Consider the following 20,697-nt stretch of genomic DNA (forward strand, 5'->3'; position numbering starts at 1 on the left):
ATTTCTCATGCTCATATGTTTGATAAGAAGAGAACTAGGTTAGATGATAAGAGCTTACAATGTGTATTGTTTGTTGTAAGTGATGAGTCAAAGGCTTATAGGCTTTATGATCCAAATTCACAGAAAATTATAATAAGCAGAGATGTTGTAATTGAGTGTGAACTAGAATCCGATGAAGATGTAAGTAGAACGACTGAAACTAAGCCACAATAAGAGGGAAGTGGATCTTCTTCAGATTCTTTGATTGCGGATAGCAATTTAGATGGAGGACGAGATAAGCAACCATTAAGTTAGATGAGGGATTATGTGACTGGAGAAGGGCTCTCTGAAGAAAATAATAAAGCTTATTTGGTTATTTCTGCAACGAGTGAACTTATGCATTTTGAAGATACTATTAAAAGTGAGAAATGGATCTGGAAATAGAAGCAATAGAGAGGAATGACACCTATAAATTGACTGAATTTCCTCAAGGAGCAAAGTAGGTAAGGATAAAATGGGTTTACAAGACTAAATATGATTAGAATAGTGAGGTTGAAAAAAATAAGGCAAAGCTTGTCATAAAGGGGTATGTGCAACATGGAATAGATTACACTAAATTTTTTTCATCTATTGCACGTATGGAAACAGTTCGACTAGTTGTAGCATTTGCATCTCAAAGAGGGTGGACTATCCATCAGCTAAATGTGAAGTCTTGATTTTTACATGGCGAATTAAGTGAGATTGTCTTTGTGGAGCAGCCAAATGGTTACATCCAGAAGGGAAATGAGCAAAAGGCATATAAGCTAAAGAATGTGCTTTATAGGCTTAAGCAAGTATCACGTGCGTAGTATAGTCGAATGGAAGCTTACTTCATCAATGAGGGTTTCAAAAAAATGTACTTATGAGCATACTTTGTTCATTAAAATATGTGATGGTAAAGTCGCAATTGCTAGTGTATATGTGATGATTTTCTTGTTTCTGGTAATGATGGGTTCATGATTAATGAGTTCAAAGATTCAATGAAACATGAGTTTGGCATGATAGATCTTGGGAGGATGTGGTATTTCCTTGGTCTTGAAGTTCTTTAGTAAACTAATGGCATATTTATTAGTCAATTTAAGCATGCATGAGAGGTGATAAAGTAATTTGGAATGGATAAAAGTAACTCGGTTCAAAATCTAATTTTCATTGGGTTCAAGCTTGCAAAAGATGAGGAATATTTAAAGTGGATAAGACTTACTATAAGCAAGTCGTGGGTAGTCTTATGTATCTTACAGCAACATGACTGGCATTGTATTTGTTGTAAGTCTTTTAAGTAGATATATGGAAAATCCTACTAAGATGCATTTGTATGTGGCAAAACGAGTATTGGGATATTTGAAGGGTACAACTGAGTTTGGGATCTTTTATAAGAAGGGAGGAGATGAAAAACTTATTGCTTACACATATAGTGACTATGCTGGAGACGTAGAAGCTAGGAAGAGCATTTCATGATATGTATTTTTTCTACGTACAAGGGAAGTATCATGGGCTTCTAAGAAGCAACCAATTGTGAGTTTATCTTCTACAGAGGTTGAATTCATTGCTACTGCATCATGTGCATGTCAGATAGTATGGTTAAGAAGGGTATTAGAAATGTTGGGTCAAAATCAAGAAGAAGCAAGCACTATTTTCTATGACAGTAGCTCAGCAATTAAACTCTCAAAGAATCCAATAATGCATGGTCGTACTAAACATATAGATGTGCGTTTCCATTCTCTTTGAGAGTTGATAAAGGATAGAAGTGGAGCTGATTCATTGTGGTTCACAAGATCAATTGGCAGATGTGATAACTAAAGCTCTCAAGTTGGATCAGTTATTGAAGTCAATTGGCAGTTGTGATAACTAAAGCTCTCAAGTTGGATCAATTCTTAAAGTTACGATAGCTTTTGGGAGTTTGTGTTGTTACTGATATAAACTGAATGATTTAGACATTTCAGTTTAAGCGAGGAAATGATAGAGTTTGGTGGTCAAAGTTTGTTCAGTAAATCCCTATTTTCATAAGATATTTTAGCTGTTTAAATTTATTTGGTTGTTAGTAATGGCTCTTTTATTTTCTATTTTTTAGTTGCTATGTAAGTGTTGGATAAAAGTTAAACGAAAGGTCAAGAGTTATGTTTTTTAATGGGTTTAAATTAGCAATTTTTTTAGGAGAATGAAATGTCAAGAGTCATTGGTTTATTGCTATTATTAGATTTTAATATTTCCAGTTTTTTGTTTTAAAGGGCAGACTATAGTCTATAAATAGTTTGTAAGCATTTGATATATAATGAAAAAATTTTACAATTTGGTATCCGAGCTATAGAGAGTGTGACCAGAAATATGTCGCTGCCTCAACTAACAAATGTAAACTACAAGAATTGGAGCATCCAAATGAAAGCTCTTCTCGAGTCTCAAGATGGTTGGGAGGTGGTCCAAGAAGGTTTCGTAGAACCGAAAACTATTGCGGCATATACGGCGGCTCAAAACAAGGCGTTGAAATAAATGCAATCGAAAGATAAGACGGCACTGTACATGTTATTCTGAGCTGTTGACGAGTCGGGATTTGAGAAGATTGCAACTGCAACAACTTCAAAAGAAGCGTGGAACATTTTAGCGAATGTGTACAAATGAGCCGACCGAGTTAAACAAGTCCGCCTTCAGACTCTTCGTGGCGAGTTGAAAGGCATGAAGATGAAGGAATCGGAAGGTGTCTCCGACTACATTACGAGTGTTCAAACCGTGGTGAACCAACTCAACCGAAACGGAGAAGCATTAACCGATGCACGAGTTATGGAAAAGATTTTGAGGTCATTAACTGACAGTTTCGAAAATGTCATATGTGCCATAGAAGAGTCAAAGGATCTAGCAACGCTCACAGTCGATGGACTCGCCGGTTCTCTCGAGGCATATAAACAACGTAAGAAGAAGAAGAAGAAGAAAGAGGAGACACTCGAGTAAGCACTTCAAACCAATGCATCAATCAAAGACGAAAAGGTTCTCTATTCTCAAAGCTTTCGAGGTAGAGGCTGTGGTCGTGGAGATCGAGGAAATGGTTGTGGTGGAAAAGGCCGTGGTCAAGAAAGGCATTATGAGGAGAAGGAGCAATCAAACCAACAAAATTGGCGTAGAAGAAGACGTGGTCGTGGAAGAGGCGGATGGTCAAATTATTCCAACATCGAGTGCTACAAGTGTGGCAAATATGGTCACTATGCGAAGGATTATACCTTTGATAAGTGTTACAGTTGTGGTAAGGCGGGGCATTTCGCGAAAGAATGTCGCGTCTCGAAAAAGGTGGAAGAGACAACCAACCTAATCATGGAACATGAGGAGGCGAAAGAAGGTTTTCTCTTGATGACACACAATGAAGTCAACACCAACAACAACATGGTAAAGTACCTTGACACGGGTGCAAGCAACCATATGTGTGGGCACAAGCACCTATTCAAAGAGATGCGAAAGATTGAAACGGGACATGTGTCGTTTGGAGATGCGTCAAAGGTTGAGGTAAAAGGCCAAGGTACCATTTGTCATTTACAAAAAGATGGGTTAGTTGGGTCAGTCCAAGATGTGTATTACGTACCAGACCTCAAGAGCAATATTTTGAGTATGGGGTAACTCATGGAAAAAGCTTATTTGGTACTTATGAAAGACCACATGTTACACTTGAAAGATAAGCAAGGGTATTTGGTTGCTCGAGTTGAAATGGAGAGAAATCGCATGTACAAGTTAAATTTGAGAAGCGTTCGAGAAAAATGTTTACGAGTCGACATTGAAGACAAAGCGTCGCTGTGGCATCTCCATTTTGGCCACCTACATTATGGTGGTCTAAACGAGTTGGCGAAAAAGAACATGATGCACGGGCTACCAGACATGGATTACGAGGGAAAATTTTGTGAAGAATGTGTGCTTGGCAAGCATGCGAGAAATTCGTTTCAAAAGAAGGCAGAATATCGGGTTAAGCAACTTCTCGAATTAATTCATATCGATATATGTGGATCAACCACCCCCAATCTTTTAGCGGTAAAAGGTATTTCATTTCCTTTATCGATGATTTCTCACGAAAAACTTGGGTTTATTTTCTGAAAGAAAAATCCGAGGCGTTCGAGGTGTTCAAAAAATTTAAAATGATGGTGGAAAAAGTAACTGGTAGACACATCAAATCTGTGTGATCCGATAAAGGTGGCGAGTATACTTCGACGGCTTTCATGGAGTATTGTGAGGAGCAAGGCATAAGATGATTTCTAACCGCACCATAGTCTCCCCAACAAAACGGTGTGGCCGAGAGGAAGAACCGGATTGTTCTCGACATGGTTCGATCAAAGCTCAAGAGCAAGAAGATGTCGAAGGAATTTTGGGCGGAAGCCGTGCAATGTGCCATCTATGTGCAAAATCGATGTCCACATGCGAAGTTGGATGATCAAACACCACAAGAGGCATAAAGCGGACAAAAACCAACAGTTTCTCATTTCAAAGTATTCGATAGTGAGGCCTATGCACACATGCTGGATCAGCGAAGAACAAAGCTCGAAGACAAAAGCAAAAGGTTTATTTTTATTGGGTATGATGAGAAAACAAAAGGATATAAGCTACTCGACTCGATAAGCAAGAAGGTTGTGGTAAGTCGTGATGTACGATTCAATAAAGCAAGCGAGTGGGATTGGAATAACTCAATGGAGGTTATCATAAAAAATAGAGGTTCATCAACCGCTACACCAACAATTATGCCAACAAATCCTGAAACTACCGATGATGAAGATGAATCGCAACAACCCAAAATGCGAAGTTTGTAAGATTTGTATGATTCAACAAATGAGGTACATATTGTATGTCTTTTGGCAAATTCCGAGAATATAAGTTTTGAAGAGGCGGTGCGAGACAAGAAGTGGCAAACTGCCATGGATGAGGAGATTAAAGTAATTGACCGCAACAACACATGGGAGTTAACGGAATTGCCGAAAGGAAGTCAGCCCATTGGTGTGAAGTAGGTGTTCAAAAGAAAGATGAATGGTCAAGGTGAGTTAGAATAATACAAGGCGCGACTTGTTGCAAAGGGATACAAGCAAAAAGAGGGAATCGATTATGACGAGGTATGTGCTCCCGTTGCAAGAACGGAGACAATCCGATTGCTCTTTACACAAGTGGCTCAATTTAAATGGCTGATATTTTAAATAGATGTCAAGTCGATATTCTTGAATGGTGTGCTCGAAGAAGTCTACATCGAACAACCACCCGGGTACATGAAAAATGGAGAAGAAAAAAGGTGCTGAAATTGAAGAAGGCGCTTTACAGGTTGAAGTAAGCATCGCGGGCATGGAATACTCGTATCGATACATACTTCAAGGAGAACGGGTTCAAACAATGTCCCTATGAACATATCCTTTACGTGAAGAAGAATGGAGGTAATATGTTATTTGTTGCTCTTTATGTCGATGACCTCATTTTTATGGGGAACAATGGTGAGATGATACTAGATTTTAAGAGCACAATGACATAAGAATTCGAGATGACAGATTTGGGTTTAATGAAGTTTTTCTTTGGTTTGGAGGTAAGACAAGAAGAGACAGGGAGTTTTGTGTCACAGGAAACATATGCAAAGGAAATTTTGAAGAAGTACAAGATGACATATTGCAACCCCGTATCAACATCAATGGAACCAGGTGTAAAACTCTCGAAATTTGATGGAGAAGAACGAGTCGATGCGAGCAAATACCGGAGTTTGGTGGGAAGCCTTCACTATCTCACTTGCATAAGGCCTGGCATTGTAAGTCGGTTCATGGAGGAGTCGGTTTATTCACATTGGAAGGCGTTGAAGCGAATCCTACGGCACATCTAAGGAATGGTGTCACTCGGGTTATTCTATTCAAATATGGAAGATTACAAGTTGATTGGTTACTCCGACAGTGATTGGTGCGGAGACTTTGACGATCCAAAAACTACATCGAGATATGTGCTCTTTATGGGTAACAAGGCGTTTGCTTGGCTTTCAAAGAAGCAACTAATCGTGACACTCTCGACATGTGAAGCTGAATATGTGGCAGCATCTTGGTGTGTGTCTCATGCTATATGGCTCAGAAATTTGTTGGGCGAGTTGGAGCAACAAAAACTCGGTGCAACTGAGATACGAGTTGACAATAAATCAACGATTGAGTTGGCAAAGAACCCAGTGAATCATGAGAGAAGTAAACACATTGACATTCGCCTTCATTTCATCCGAGATAATGTAAAGGAAGGAAGTGTGAAATTAGTGCACGTGGCAAGTCGAGACCAATTCGCGGATATTTTTACGAAACCGCTACTGATGGTACTTTTCGACAACTACAAGAAAATAATAGGCATGAAGGATGGCAGAAGCATTTAAGTTTACGAGGGAGTTTTGTTGAATAAACGTTAAATGAAAGGTCAAGAGTTATGTTTTTTAATGGGTTTAAATTAACAGTTTTTTTAGGAGAATGAAAGGTTAAGAGTCATTGGTTTATGGCTATTATTAGATTTTAATATTTTCAGTTTTTTGTTTTAAAGGGCGAACTATAGTTTATAAATAGTTTGTAAGCATTTGATATATATAATGAACAAATTTTACAGTAAGGCTATATAATAGCCCAGTATTTTTAGTTTTACTAAATACAGAAGATCATTTTCCTCCATTTCTTTTGTTCTTTAATTATTCTTCCTTGTTCTTAACAAAGTAACCAACACACACTCCCCCAAAAAGATATAGGCAAATTTCCATGGAAACGCAAAGTACGAGCTACATTTAAAATATGCTGATGTTTCCTCTCCACTCTCTCATTTTTTTGAGGAGTACCAACACAAGATGTTTGAAAAATAATGTCATTTCCAAGAAAATAATACTAGAGACAATTAAATTTTTTCTTATTATCGCTTCTAACACATTTTATTTGTTGAGAAAATTGGTGATCAACCATAGCAATGAATGACATGAAAACTTTGAAAACCTCTTTTTCTTTTTTTCCAATAGATATACCCAAATAACACGAGAAAAATTATCAACCAATGTAAAAACATAATGAGATCCACAAGATGAAGGAATGTCATTAAACCCCCATAAATCACAATGAATTAACTCAAAAATATGAGTGACTTTCTGTTCACTAATTGTAAATCTATTTCTATTATGCTTAGCACGATGAAAATTTTCACATGATTTATTCAGATGATCTCTATAGTTACTACTTTCTCGGAAGGGCGACCCAATCTTCTATGCCAAAGTTTCAAATATGATGAAGCTTCAACTGAAATGCTTTAACCGTCGAAACCTGTCGGAAGTAGGTCCTGAATAGCACATATGTTAGTAGAAAATTGGACAAAACAATTCATATCATCATTCAACTACAAAATCGAAATTAAATTGCAGTTTAATTTAGGAACATAAAGAATATGTTTTAAGTGAATTTTGTCCATCAATTTAACCATTTCTTCTTGGGTAGCCACCACTATTTGGCCAACAGGGAGTCCTACAGAACATGCTACAACATCTCTTACATTCTTCAAACACATAAGATCACTCGTAACATGATTTGAATACCTCATATTCATAATCCAATTATTTCTAGACTTACCATTCAACTGAGTGAAAGTTGATTGTTTATTACTGACCATTGCCAAAAGAGACTGCCATTGCTCAACGGTGAAACTAGGAAGTGTCACCCCCTTGGTAGTGGTGGAAGAGAAGACTTGCCGCCAGCCATCTAGAATGATGAAAGAAAAAAAATTGTGTCAAAAACCTTACTCAAATGTCATGACAAGAATAGGGAATCGCTTGAATTTTATTGATAAACCTCAAGAGTATATATATATATATATCTATACAATAATAGTTACGTAGGAATCAAATTGCTAAAAGATAATATCTCATAATAATATCTTATAATATCTCATTAGGAATCAAATTGCGAAAAGATAATATCTCATAATAATACTCTAACAGTATCTTTTTTACAAATAAATCTCAGAATAAAAGTTTCCAAAATAGATTCTTTTCCACCAACTTTGTTTTTTAGCCTAAAATTTTTACGACAACGCACATCTTTGACTCTTTTTAACTTTTTGAGTTTTGCTTTTTCACGTAATCAAAATCAAATAATAAGCCCCAAATTAGTGACATCTCATTCAATAATTTATCAAAATTAAGCATAATATACATGTAAATTGGATGTATTATCACTCTATAAAAGATTTTTTTTTTTGTCAGCCAAAAGGAACTTGAATTTTCATTTTCCTATTAATTTTCAATATTATATTTTACTATGAACAGCTAATTTTAATTTTTTTAGCTAATGGTAAATGGAAATTCTCTCTTATTAGAATTGTGAGATTTGAAAGTGTTTTTTTGTTTTTTTCTTATTTGTTGATATTTGCTTCTTTATTTTATGAGATTGATTGGTATTTAAAATAATATATAGTTGCCAATAAGTGTTGGGTACGATGATAAGGCACATTGCTCTCCTAAAGAAAGAACTTCCAGCATGTTTGGTTGGGGGAAATAGGAATGCATTCCCCCCAATTCGGTGGGCCCACCATCAAACCAACGTTTGGTTGGTTGTAATACCATTACAGCCTGAATCCATTCAGGCCCTATTACATGAAAAGGCTGTAATAGCCATTCATTGCCTTCAGCTCTGATTAGCTATTCCGTCCGCGTGTTCCAATTTTCTTTTTCCTATTTTCCAATTTTTGCCCTCAGCTTCATCTTCTCCTTCTGGTAACTTTCTTTCCAAGCATCTCTACGTTTCCCTTTTTTTTTCCATTGATTGCAGAGGAGACCTAGATATTTCAGGTAATTTATTTTTTTCCTTCTTTATGATTTTTCCTTCTTTAACGTTTGGGTACTTAGAAGCTGAAGCAAAGGTGAAGAAAATGGAGAAAAAGATGACAAAAAAAGTTACTGGAAATGATAGACAGTGTTTCTTTTCTTCATTTTATCAGGAACGAAAAAAAGCGTGACAAAGTATTTCTATTCTTTTTTTTTCGTGTCTAAACACTCATCATCTTATCTGAGAATCGATTTCATTTGTTAGGTAAAGTCCCCATATTTTGCCTATTATTATTTCCCCTTTATTTGTATTATTGCCTGTTGATTGCTCTGTTCTTTTTTTCTTTCTTTATAATTTTTTTCTAATTCGAGTCTCTTTTTATGAGATCTATGTTTTTTCTGTTGTTATTTATAATCTCTTTGCATGCAATCTATTGTTTGGGGGGTGATTTTGGGTTCAAGATATTGGGTTTGAAAATGCTGTTGTTTTCTTTTTTCCTGGTCAATTTTAGAAGACCATTTATATTTATGCTGTTCAAATTTTTGGGTTTGATTTGATTTTTTTCCTGTGTTAGAATCTTTGAGATATTGTTTCCTTTTTCCTCATTATATGTTACATTAAGGATAGTTGATTAGAAGCGGGATTTTAGTTTGTTATAGAATATAAATTTGTAGGTCGAAGTTGTAATTAGTAGGTTTACATTGTGAATTTGTGTAGTTGAAATGCTAAGTTGTAGGAGGTGTTGAGTATTTATTTAATCGTATTGTTCAAAATAGTTTTACTATTTGCTTTCTTGAATTTTCTGAAAAATTAATGCCTTATGGTTGAATTATAGTATTTAAGTTAGCATTATATTCTGAATTTTGAAATAATTGGCAAAAACAAAGGGTGCAATTCATTTGTTTTATATTTATTGCTATTTAGAAAATAAAAAAGGGGTGGGGGTTAAACATATACTTAGTTAATAATTTATATGTATGCTGTTCAATTTTAGAAGACTATTCTTTTTCCTGGTCAATTTTAGAAGACCATTTATATGTATGTTGTTCAAATTTTGGGTTTGATTTGATTTTTTTTCTGTGTTAGAATCTTTGAGATATTGTTTCCTTTTCCTCATTATATGTTACATTAAGGATAGTTGATTAGAAGCAGGATTTTAGTTTGTTATAGAATATAAATTTGTAGGTCGAAGTTGTAATTAGTAGGTTTACATTGTGAATTTGTGTAGTTGAAATGCTAAGTTGTAGGAGGTGTTAAGTATTTATTTAATCGTATTGTTCAAAATAGTTTTACTATTTGCTTTCTTGAATTTTTGAAAAATTAATGTCTTATGGTTGAATTATAGTATTTAAGTTAGCATTATATTCTGAATTTTATGGAAATAATTGGCAAAAACAAAGGGTGCAATTCATTTGTTTTATATGTATTGCTATTTAGAAAATAAAAAGAGGGGGTGGGGGCTTAAACATATACTTAGTTAATAATTTTTTTGTGTTTTGAAAATGAAGATGGCATTGCGAGGAGTTTGGCAACTTAAAAAGCTGATTGTAAGCTATTGTGATTGGGGAGGTAGTAGTAGGGGCATCAGGTATGATTTTAATCATTCTTTTTTTTCCACTTGTTAACTTTTATATAAACCTCTTGAGTATTATCTTCTAAACTTTCTGGCTTATATTATTTTTGGTATATTTGCTTGACACCTTTGGAGTAAAGTAATTTTTCAAAATCTCAATGTTTGTTGCATTTCTCTTTTCAATTCCAACATTGCAATGTGTTTTTCTCGTCTTTGTTTGCCTAATAAAGCAGATACCTTTTTGTTAAATGTTTTCTTGATCTGTTGGCCAAGAGTTTGTGCTAAGATTTGCATTTCAACTTTAGGTATTATTCTTGTTTATGCTTGTGGAGACTCGTATCTATATATAAACTAAACTATTGAACCACTTCGAGTAATTTGCAAAGAATGAATGAATTAGCTTCTCAAGCTAGTATTAAGTTGTGTCACTTTCATCTGCGCATAATGTGATGGTTTGATAATTGAAATTATGGATGATCTGAATCTAGCTGTAGGAGATTAAATATATGATCACCAAAGTAGTGGGATATCATAGATTAAATATATGATTATCATGTCTCAAAACATGTATCTTGCCAATTTCTCAGAGAACAAAAACGAGCGGGTGGTATCCTTGAAGAATATGACTCCTGAAGATATCCTTCTTTATGCAACCAGGCTAAGAAACGCATTGGGAAGAAATGTGGTGAAATTGAAGACAATGCATGTAACTAAACACCTTAGTGTGCAAGGTACATGGACAACCGATGTGAAATTTTGAGACACGGTAGTACCAAGTTCTTCACAATTTTGTCTGTATGTTTCTTTATTGTTCTATGTAGTCATGATGGCAACTTTGCTGAAACATTCACTCTTTGGAGGTGCATGAAACTATTGTGTAATGAACAAAGACTAATGATGTCGTAATAGATGATTGGACCCAAATATTTAATAATTTTAGAGCATCTGTACCTCTTCCAAACATCATAGCATTCAAGTTTTGAACTTTTAATAATTTGTCTAATGAAACAATATATGAACAAGAGAGGAAACTCTAGGCAAGCTAAAAATTTCCTCTTCAACTAACTCTTTAAGACTATTATTACATCTATCACTAAATTTAGGATCAAATTCAAGCCTATGATAGGTTAAAGATAACGTCTCAAGAACAACTGCCTGTTGCAACAGATGCTTAATAAATTATGACATATAAACTAATGAAATCATGTAATTTTTTGTTAACATATGAATATTATGTTTGGATGTCAAATATAATTCTCCAGTTATTTATTACTTCTTATATTTTGTTTTTTATTGTAGAATAATTAAATTATTTGTTTCACTAATGATATTTTAGCACATTAAATATTTATTGCAGTTTAAAAAATAAAGTAGATTATATATTTTTATAGTATTATATATTATAATTTTAGTAAATTCATATAATAATAATTATATTAAGAATTTTATTAAATTATATTTAATAATAATTATGTTAAAATATGGTTAAATTATTTTTAATAATAATCTTATTAAAATTTAATAACAATAACAATAATCATCTACCTAAAAAAAATTCTGCTAAGGGTATTCTAGTCATTTTAGTTTTTTTCTTTATGCTATTACAACATCATTCCATTCAACCAAACAATTGAATTACTATTACAGTTCTATTCCATTACAGTTCTATTCAATTACAGCTCTATTCCATTACAACGAACCAAACGTGTCCTTAGGCTCAAACCCTGGAAATATCATTTTTGGAAGAGTAGCCACAAACTTCAAAAGGGTCTTCATGGCCGTAAAACAGGCATAGAGATACACTATCTATACAAAAATGAATAATACATAGTTAATTAGAGTAAATTGGTTAGTAATTGTCTCTTTATTCCAATAACTAAAACGTGTAGGTTGATTCAAAGAGCAATTGGATTATGCTATGAGAATATGTGATCTAATTTAAATGAATCATGTAGTTGAATTTGTTAATTATAGTTGGGTCTTTTCAATTTGGAAGGCTATTGAAAAATTAAATATTATAAGTGTTTGACTTGAAAGGGTTGATTGTAGAGTTATTCTCGCAATTAATTTATAAACTCAAGAAAGATTGATGGTTTAAATTGTTCTTTTGATCGTTATAATCAATTTATCATTAAATAAGAAAAGATCTAAAATTCGTGATTAATTTAACACCGAAATTGACATCGCACCTAAGACTAGAAATCTGGTCATATATGTTTACTCTTAAATTTTTCGAATTGTTGTTATTTACATTCCTGCTTTTCTTTATATTATTTTTGTAAGATTTAATTTCAGGATTGCAAAAGTCGTAAATAATTTTAATTGATCTAATCTCTTCCGGATTTGACTCTACTTTTCTATTTATAAAATTTATTATGTTTTTTAGGGTAGGAATTTAAAGCCGATGGATTTGGCACCATCATATATTAATTATGGTTTTAATCTCTTTATTGAAATATAAAATTTAATTTTTTACTTTTAATTTGATATTAATGTGAATTCTCTATTTTATAATATTATTAGTAAAAGTAACACCATTAAGTATTATTGTTAAAATGATGAAATGAATTTCTCTTACAATAATTAAGTTAATTAAAATATAAATTTATTATTAATTAAATATATCTCTTAAAATTAAAATACTAACTTCTTAAACTTTAATATTTTTGTTGATAAAAGAGTGTTCTGTCTTCTGGTTTAAGAGAAGAGAGGAAGAAGATCCTTTTTAGTACCATCTCCCCCATCAAATGGAGTGTTTGGGGTTATTTAAGCGATAGATATTTCGAGTTGAATTCCGAATCGGATTATTATATATTTTATTATAATTATATAACAACTTTATAAGTGGGTTTGAAAATTTATAATGTAATTACTCTCATTCTCATATGCCATTTATGAATTGAAAAGGGTAATTAAAATGTCAAATTACACTCAATTCAATCAAACTTAATAATTATAATAATTAGCAGATCAAGAATAAAATTCAAATCCAATTATTAATTTTTTTCAATTTTAATGTAGTAAAAAAATCCAAATCATAATTAAATCAAGATTGCTGCTGCGAAACAAAACTCGATGCTTGGTCGTGAGGGTAGGCAGAAATGAATGGGTATCACCTTGCAATTAAGAGAGGAGAGTAAGGGATCCACCATTCAGCAAAAAGAGCCCATTGTCTTTGTTGGCACCCTGCGATTTTCACTTCTCCTACTAAAACACAATCAAACTTCAAACCGTAAATCCTTTCTTAAATATAAAGCCAAAATCCAATCAAAATAATAAGCCAAAAAAGAATCCAATCCTGTGGTGCCCGTTAACTCGATTTCTCTGCTCTAGAGACTCTCTAGTCTCACCGAAGTTGCATAAAGAAAAGTAGCTAACTGCCTTGGCTTGTATCTGCGGTGCTGGACCAAGTACCATGTTTTGTGGGCTACTGGCTCTCTTCAGTGTTCACCTAGCCTAATCACCGCCCTGAACCCACCAAACCACCAGATTTGGGTGCTGGGTTTTTGTCTTTATATTTGTATTTTCTCATTTCTTTCAACTTTCAACTAAACATTGCAGCTTCTTAATTTGTGGGGTTTTTTTTTTTTTTTTTGGTTTCCTGCTTAATCCATGGCTTCTTCCATGCTGAATGGAGCTGAAACCTTCACTCTCATCCGAGGTGTAACCCCAAAAAGTATTGGTTTTTTGGGGTCAGGTTTACATGGGAAACAGTTTTCGAGTGCGGGTTTAATCTACAGTCCGAGGATGTCCAGGCTAGGAACGACGATAGCCCCGAGGTGCAGCTTATCAGCGTCAAGGCCAGCTTCACAACCAAGATTCATACAACACAAAAAGGAGGCCTTTTGGTTCTACAGGTTCCTCTCAATTGTCTATGACCATGTCATAAACCCAGGTCACTGGACTGAAGACATGAGGGATGATGCACTTGAGCCAGCTGATCTCAATGACAGGGACATGGTAGTTGTAGATGTTGGTGGTGGAACTGGTTTCACTACTTTGGGTATTGTTCAGCATGTGGATGCTAAGAATGTTACAATCCTTGACCAATCTCCTCACCAGCTTGCAAAGGCTAAACAGAAGGAGCCTCTCAAGGAATGCAACATAATTGAAGGTGATGCAGAAGATCTTCCTTTTCCTGCTGATTTTGCCGATAGATATGTGTCTGCTGGAAGGTATATTTTCAACCCCCTTTTAGGACTATCTACTATAAGATGTTAAATGCTGGTAGCTTTATGGTTTGCATGTATGATTTGTCTTGAAATTGAGAGAGGGGAGGAGATAGTGGCTTGATAATGCCTCTAACTGGGAAATGGGAATATGGTATTGTGTGTTTTTCAGCATAGAGTACTGGCCAGACCCACAACGGGGGATCAAGGAAGCATACAGGGTGTTGAAACAAGGAGGAAAAGCTTGCTTAATTGGTCCTGTGTACCCTACATTTTGGTTGTCTCGTTTCTTTGCAGACGTTTGGATGCTTTTCCCTAAGGAGGAAGAGTATATAGAGTGGTTTGAAAAGGCTGGATTTAAGGATGTCCAACTCAAAAGGATTGGCCCTAAATGGTATCGCGGAGTTCGCCGACATGGTTTGATCATGGGGTGCTCTGTAACCGGTGTTAAACCCACATCTGGGGACTCTCCTTTGCAGGTAAATCACTTTTTGAACACTGCTTCATTAAATAAATCTTTACCCTATTTGACTATTGAGTTGTCTAGTGATGTCTGCATGTATTTATCTCATACACTCTGTATTATGAGCCAAGGATTCAAAATCTGGTGAAAGGTTCTGTACATTGTTACAAATATACAAGTATTTTACCTTCAGTTTAAGGAGCCATAATCATAAGCCGCAATTAATCCTCAGAATAGCCTCGGTTCTTTTTATCCTGAATTTTTGAAATTCTGATTCTGCCTTTGTTGTTCCCTCAAAGAAGCTCTCAGTCAAAAATCAATAAATAAGTTAACTTTGGCACATAATGGATATGCGTTTTCTAATAGCCCCTTGTAATCATCTCTCATTCGTCTCCCACCTCGGTCTTTCGTGATATGAAGATGAAATTGATTTCTTTGGTCTATGAGATTATCTAGATCTCTTCTAGTCTTTTAGGTGCATAAATTTTCAGATGATGCTTGATTAATGGAACTGAAAGAAGAGCTATAAGATGTATGGAACTGATGTATTTGGTACAGCTCTACCTATTTGTGTTTACTGTATTAAACTCTTTACTTGGTTCAGCATCATGGACATTGGATTGTAGATAACTATCTTGGTTCATTCAACCCTAAGCCCCAATCCATTCTTACTGTGCTGTTAATATGACCTCGGCTATATTTTTATTATACTGTCAACATTGAGCTCATGGGATGTAATATCCTTTCTGCATCTGGCACTCACCGGTGAACATGTATTCATGGAACTGATGTGAAAGCAATCGTCATTTAATTTTTGATTTTATCATTCTTTATCTTATGCAGCTCGGACCTAAGGCAGAGGATGTATCAAAGCCGGTAAATCCGTTTGTATTTCTCTTGCGCTTCATGTTGGGTGCCACTGCAGCAGCATATTATGTACTGGTCCCTATCTACATGTGGCTCAAAGATCAATTTGTACCAGAGGGTCAACCAATCTAAAGAAAGAATTGAACTTTAGCTGTTCTGCCCTTCCAAGTTGCATACATCTCTTTAGTATATCTATATATATCCTATGCTAGACCATGAAGGGTGTTTTGCATTTCTGAAATAAAACCAACTTTTTTCAAGTAAATTCAACCTCTTCTTTTTTCTTTGGCTTTGGATATATTTTCGTCAATGTCCGTTTTATGGTTCATCAAAACTAGTCGTCCCTCCTAAGTTTTGGATACACTTTAAAGCTACATCTATAAATGAATAATAATATGAGATGTTTTATATTTGAGTTTGTGTGTCACTTAATTTCTTTCCGAAAACTTTATTTCTTGGATATTTTATCTGCCAAAACCATCTGAAATACTCAATTGATCTGAAATGGATATGTTTGCTCAACATTGACGGCCACTTTTTCATTTTTCTTTTCCAATTAGCCAGTATTTAAATCATCATTTGTAATCATGATTATTTTAAGCAATCGAATTTGCATCTATCCCTATCATGTGATGCCTAGAAAAACTAATTCTACTATAATACTTTTGACCACTGTGTGTTGAATAACCTTTTCTATAATCGAATTCCCACCTTTACAATCTTTTTGTTCGCACGATTGTGATGTCGATCAATTAAATAGCTATGCTAACTAAACTAAACTAAAGAAGAAAAAAAAGGGTAATCCTGTATCTTTATTCAAAAGGTTGCACTAATTTTCTAGAAAATTCGTTCTTTGAATACAACTTAGACTAATCCAAAAAGTTCTTGTCTCATTATTTTTCTTACCCACTCCCTTTTTTATATATAATCTTACATAGAAGGCCAGTATCACATTCCCTTTTCTTCATTCATCGACACAAGCATAGAGTTTTCATTAGTTCAGCATGGCACATACATTGACAGATGATCAAGTTGTTCGAGAAGTGTTTTGCTTGATCGATAAAGATTCAGATGGTATGCCATCATTCCTTTTTTGGGTATGAAACCCATCGATATCTAGTCACGTTGCAGTCGAACTAGGTCGACTGTTTTCACCTTCCGCAAAACTCGAATCCAAGATGTTGGGATACTTTTCCATTCTTGGAAACACATATTGATGTAAAATTATTGCAGGCTTCATTAGCATGGAAGAGCTGGCATCAGTGATCCAGACATTAGATGATGCAAACCCTATAAAAGAAGATCAAAACATGATGATGATGATGATGGTGATTAACGAGGCTGATGATATTGAAAGAAAAGGGAAGATTGACTTTGAAGATTTCGTGAATATTATGGCTAGAAAAATGCAGGTAAATAAAAATAAAACCAATAATGCTCATGTTTTGTTTTGTTTGACGAGGCAAATAATGAATTAAACTTGTAGGAAAATGTGGTGGATGAACTAAAAGAAGCTTTCAAAGTATTCGACCTGGATCAAGATGGATTTATATCAGCAAATGAGGTTTAAACACACACACACACTGTAATATATCTTTCTTTGCAACATTGAATCATTGGTACATGGAGTTGACCAAAAACCCATGTTTGAAATGCAGTTAAGACAAGTAATGATGAACATGGGAGAAAAGCTGACAATGGAAGAAGCAGAACAGATGATCAGAGAAGCCGACTTAGATGGTGATGGAGTTGTGAGCTTTGATGAGTTTGCAAGGATGATGATGGTGGCCTTATGAAACTCTTTCATGGATTTGCTTTCTTTGTCGGATATGTCCCCTTCATAGCCACCTATTATCAGACTGCAAATAACTGTAACCCTTAGATAGATGGTGATACATAATAAAAAGATGTTGTATATACTTCGTTTACCAAAAAAGAAAATAAAAATAAAACCGCGGCTCATCGCGCGAGTAGTACCATTTTCTTGTTTATACCTTGCGATAAATGTCTTTTGCGTTAAGTTACAGAAACTCAAACCTCACATGATACCTACCTATACACTATCCACACACATCTATAAATATATATAAATTATCTAGGTAAAAGTACATATCTTAGATTACATTTTAGTCTCGTTACTAAAAAATAGACAAATTAATCCATGTCCTGTGCTAAAATTGCGCCATTAAATACTTGTTTTAGTGTTTATATATAAAGGTTAAAAAGGCCTTACTAACCAATTAATAAGCCTTATGTAAATTAAAAATTCCAAAACTAATAACGCTAAGGGTCAAAAAAACTTTAGTAACAAATTTTTTTTTAAATCAATTAAGCCTTTTCAAAACAAAATTTTTTAAAAAATCATAAAATTATAAACAAGTTTTATAAGAAAAAGTTATAAAAGAGCTTAATTGGTTTTTAAAAGATTATAAAAGAGCTTAATTATAAACAAATTTTATAAAATCATAATAGCCCTTTTAAATAATTTTATAAAATTATAAACAAACTTTTAAAGGGCTAAGTTGGGTTTTAAATTTTTACTAAGGTATTTTTACTCTTTAGCTTTATTAGTTTCAAAATTTTCTAATTTACTTCCAATAAAAAAGTAAAGATCAAATTGAATAAATGTGTAAAGATTGAAAGCTATATTTATTATTATAAACACCAAAATAAACATTTAATTGTACAATTTTAATTAAAAAACTATTTTATTCACTCATATAATATAGAAAAAACTAAAATGGTAGATGGAGTTTTGTTGTACTTTTACTAGCATATCGAGTCTATCACTGATTCATTGTTTTTAGCGGCTGCCAACAAGAGGATGTTCTTGAAATGACATGTCACTTAATAAACATAAATAAATAAAAATATTTTTTTACATGTGACAACCTCTAGATATTGACCCTGCGGAAGCTTAAATTTAGTATTCTAAACCTGGAGCTAACTTAAACCGACTCAACTTCAAATGTATAATAATATTTTATATTAATATTAAAATAAAGTTTATTATTATTTTTTAAAACAGTAAAATAAACCTTTTGAGTAGCTTAAGTTAGAGTAAGCCGAAACCCAAAGTTGAAAATTTTTTAAAATGGGGAAAGGTGTAAATACTGGAGTTGGGGAGGTATTTGAGATCCATTTGCCAATTGGGCCTTGCTTTGAATACTAAGATCCGCTTCTTTTCTTTTATTGTTCCTTGTTTGAGATGGTTCAACTCATCCTCCTGTTGTTTGCTCAATTCTAAATTCTACCTACAATTTTTCTTTTAGGAGAATTAAAGTGCCCTTTTGGGAGGGGGGTTTGGTATTTTCGTTTCTATAGTTTTAATAAATATGAATGGTGTTTTATCAGCATTAACCTTCTGTCCTTAACATTCCTCATAATGTAAATAGACTGACTGTACTTCCTCAAAAATAAAAATTGAGAGACCTTCCGCACATGATAGAAAAAAGTACGATGAAATTGGATCCCTTGCCATAATCGTATCCATTTACCACTACCCTATAGATGACCGACTTCGAACAGGACATAATCCAATTAATTCAAACAATACACATCATAGCTTCCAGGAAGCATCGCTCAACTTTGTTGTATGCCTTAGACATGTCTAGTTTCACATCCATTTCAATCATTACAAATGTTTTCAAACTCAACGATTGATATTATCTGTAATAAGACATACTGCTATAAAAGTGTGTTGATTTTTTGAAAAATCGCTGTCGAGACATTTTTATAAGTTTAATTTTTTTTAGTTGATTCCTTCGAAATTAGATGTTCAAATCTGCCGAAAACTTTTCAATGTAAATAAACTTGAGTTGTTACGAAATAAACATAAGCATTAAGGGTATGGAAGTTTGTAGACTGAATCACACTTCCAGTCAACATAAGTGTAGAGAATAAGGAAGGAGGTCATATTTGAGTGTCTAGATTGATCGAAGACTGTTCATTGGTCACTTGTCTGGTCATTAATGACTATTTTGTTGGCTCTGCAATCTTAACTATGACAAAGCTGTTGATTGTTGTTAGACCGGCAGAGTGCTTAGGGCTTGTGGGCTTCAAACTTTCTTTGGGTAGGGAATATGGTGTAAGAAATCTGTGTTTTATAATAAGAGTTTGGAGGGCACGTAAGTTTGTTTTACAATTAATCCAAATGTGTTTAAGGTTTGGATATTGGCAACAAAATAGTTGATTGGAAGCATCAATGTTTTCACACACAAAACAGAATGTTTTGAAATTTAATACTATAATATTAATATTTTACACATATAATTTTCTTTCAAGTAATGTAGAACTCTTTCAGTTGGTACAAATGTCATGGTGGGTTTCATTCAAATTCACGTGCTTTCCTTTTTGAATTCGGGCTTTCTTAAAACCTAAAAAATGTTGGGCAGGAAAATTTCGACCAATAAAAAGATCGTTAGCTTTCACATGGAAAAGACAAATACATGTTGCAAGAAACTAGCATGAAAAAGAAATCGAATTTTATAAGTTCAGTCCTTGTAAACCTTCTATTTAACCGGATTAGTTGAACATTGTGGTTTTAGCCCCTCTATTGTGTTAAAATTTGAGGTTTAATTTCTTTATTTTACTTTGACATAATTTGATTTTCTATTTTCATGATGTTATTAGTGAGTCCAAATTGATTACATATTATAAAAAAGTTATTTAGGGACAAAACTATTTTTACTATAAGAAAGTTATCAATAAAAAAATTTCTTGTTTTTAATTTAATAGCAATAATTAGCAATGTTATTAATTTTGTTATAACACTAAAGTTATACAAGGTGTTTGATAGTACAACGAGGGTAGTTCACATTCTGAGACGTTAGAATGAGGGCAGTTCACATT

At 33.8% G+C, this 20,697-nt stretch overlaps 2 protein-coding genes, 1 long non-coding RNA gene and 1 other non-coding gene across 4 annotated transcripts; 3 read left to right on the plus strand and 1 right to left on the minus strand.

Moving 5' to 3' along the window:
* Positions 1 to 8,939: 8,939 nt before the first annotated feature.
* LOC105793113 (uncharacterized) lies at positions 8,940 to 11,281 on the plus strand. The gene is made up of 3 exons (XR_008198328.1): positions 8,940 to 9,038; positions 10,283 to 10,394; positions 10,845 to 11,281. It is a non-coding gene; the product is annotated as an uncharacterized LOC105793113 (transcript).
* A 2,336-nt stretch (positions 11,282 to 13,617) lies between these two features.
* On the plus strand, positions 13,618 to 16,261 carry LOC105790679 (2-methyl-6-phytyl-1,4-hydroquinone methyltransferase, chloroplastic). Its single transcript, XM_012618401.2, has 3 exons — positions 13,618 to 14,522; positions 14,689 to 14,995; positions 15,823 to 16,261. Exons 1-3 carry the CDS (start codon positions 13,960 to 13,962, stop codon positions 15,976 to 15,978), a joined length of 1,026 nt encoding a protein of 341 aa, XP_012473855.1. The 5' UTR covers positions 13,618 to 13,959; the 3' UTR covers positions 15,979 to 16,261.
* Positions 16,262 to 16,775: 514 nt separating this feature from the next.
* Positions 16,776 to 17,837, plus strand: LOC105790680 (calmodulin-like protein 8). The gene is made up of 4 exons (XM_012618402.2): positions 16,776 to 16,920; positions 17,080 to 17,258; positions 17,333 to 17,410; positions 17,505 to 17,837. The coding sequence occupies exons 1-4, from the start codon at positions 16,851 to 16,853 to the stop codon at positions 17,640 to 17,642; spliced, it is 465 nt and encodes a 154-aa protein (XP_012473856.1). The 5' UTR covers positions 16,776 to 16,850; the 3' UTR covers positions 17,643 to 17,837.
* Positions 16,777 to 17,682, minus strand: LOC128043092 (uncharacterized). Its single transcript, XR_008198768.1, has 2 exons — positions 17,543 to 17,682; positions 16,777 to 17,136 (listed from the first exon to the last, which is right to left on the minus strand). It is a non-coding gene; the product is annotated as an uncharacterized LOC128043092 (long non-coding RNA).
* Positions 17,838 to 20,697: the final 2,860 nt, after the last annotated feature.

This window comes from Gossypium raimondii, chromosome 8 (genome assembly GCF_025698545.1).
Source record: "Gossypium raimondii isolate GPD5lz chromosome 8, ASM2569854v1, whole genome shotgun sequence".
Lineage (NCBI taxonomy): Eukaryota > Viridiplantae > Streptophyta > Magnoliopsida > Malvales > Malvaceae > Gossypium > Gossypium raimondii.

What these genes read in the sequence shown, in the direction of transcription:
- LOC105790679 (XM_012618401.2), top strand. Translation starts at nt 13,960, where the DNA reads ATGGCTTCTTCCATGCTGAATGGAGCTGAAACCTTCACTCTCATCCGA. An exon ending in AGATATGTGTCTGCTGGAAG is followed by an intron (nt 14,523 to 14,688) that starts GTATATTTTCAA and finishes TGTGTTTTTCAG; the next exon opens with CATAGAGTACTGGCCAGACC. An exon ending in CTGGGGACTCTCCTTTGCAG is followed by an intron (nt 14,996 to 15,822) that starts GTAAATCACTTT and finishes TATCTTATGCAG; the next exon opens with CTCGGACCTAAGGCAGAGGA.
- LOC105790680 (XM_012618402.2), top strand. Translation starts at nt 16,851, where the DNA reads ATGGCACATACATTGACAGATGATCAAGTTGTTCGAGAAGTGTTTTGC. An exon ending in GATCGATAAAGATTCAGATG is followed by an intron (nt 16,921 to 17,079) that starts GTATGCCATCAT and finishes AAATTATTGCAG; the next exon opens with GCTTCATTAGCATGGAAGAG. An exon ending in TTATGGCTAGAAAAATGCAG is followed by an intron (nt 17,259 to 17,332) that starts GTAAATAAAAAT and finishes TTAAACTTGTAG; the next exon opens with GAAAATGTGGTGGATGAACT.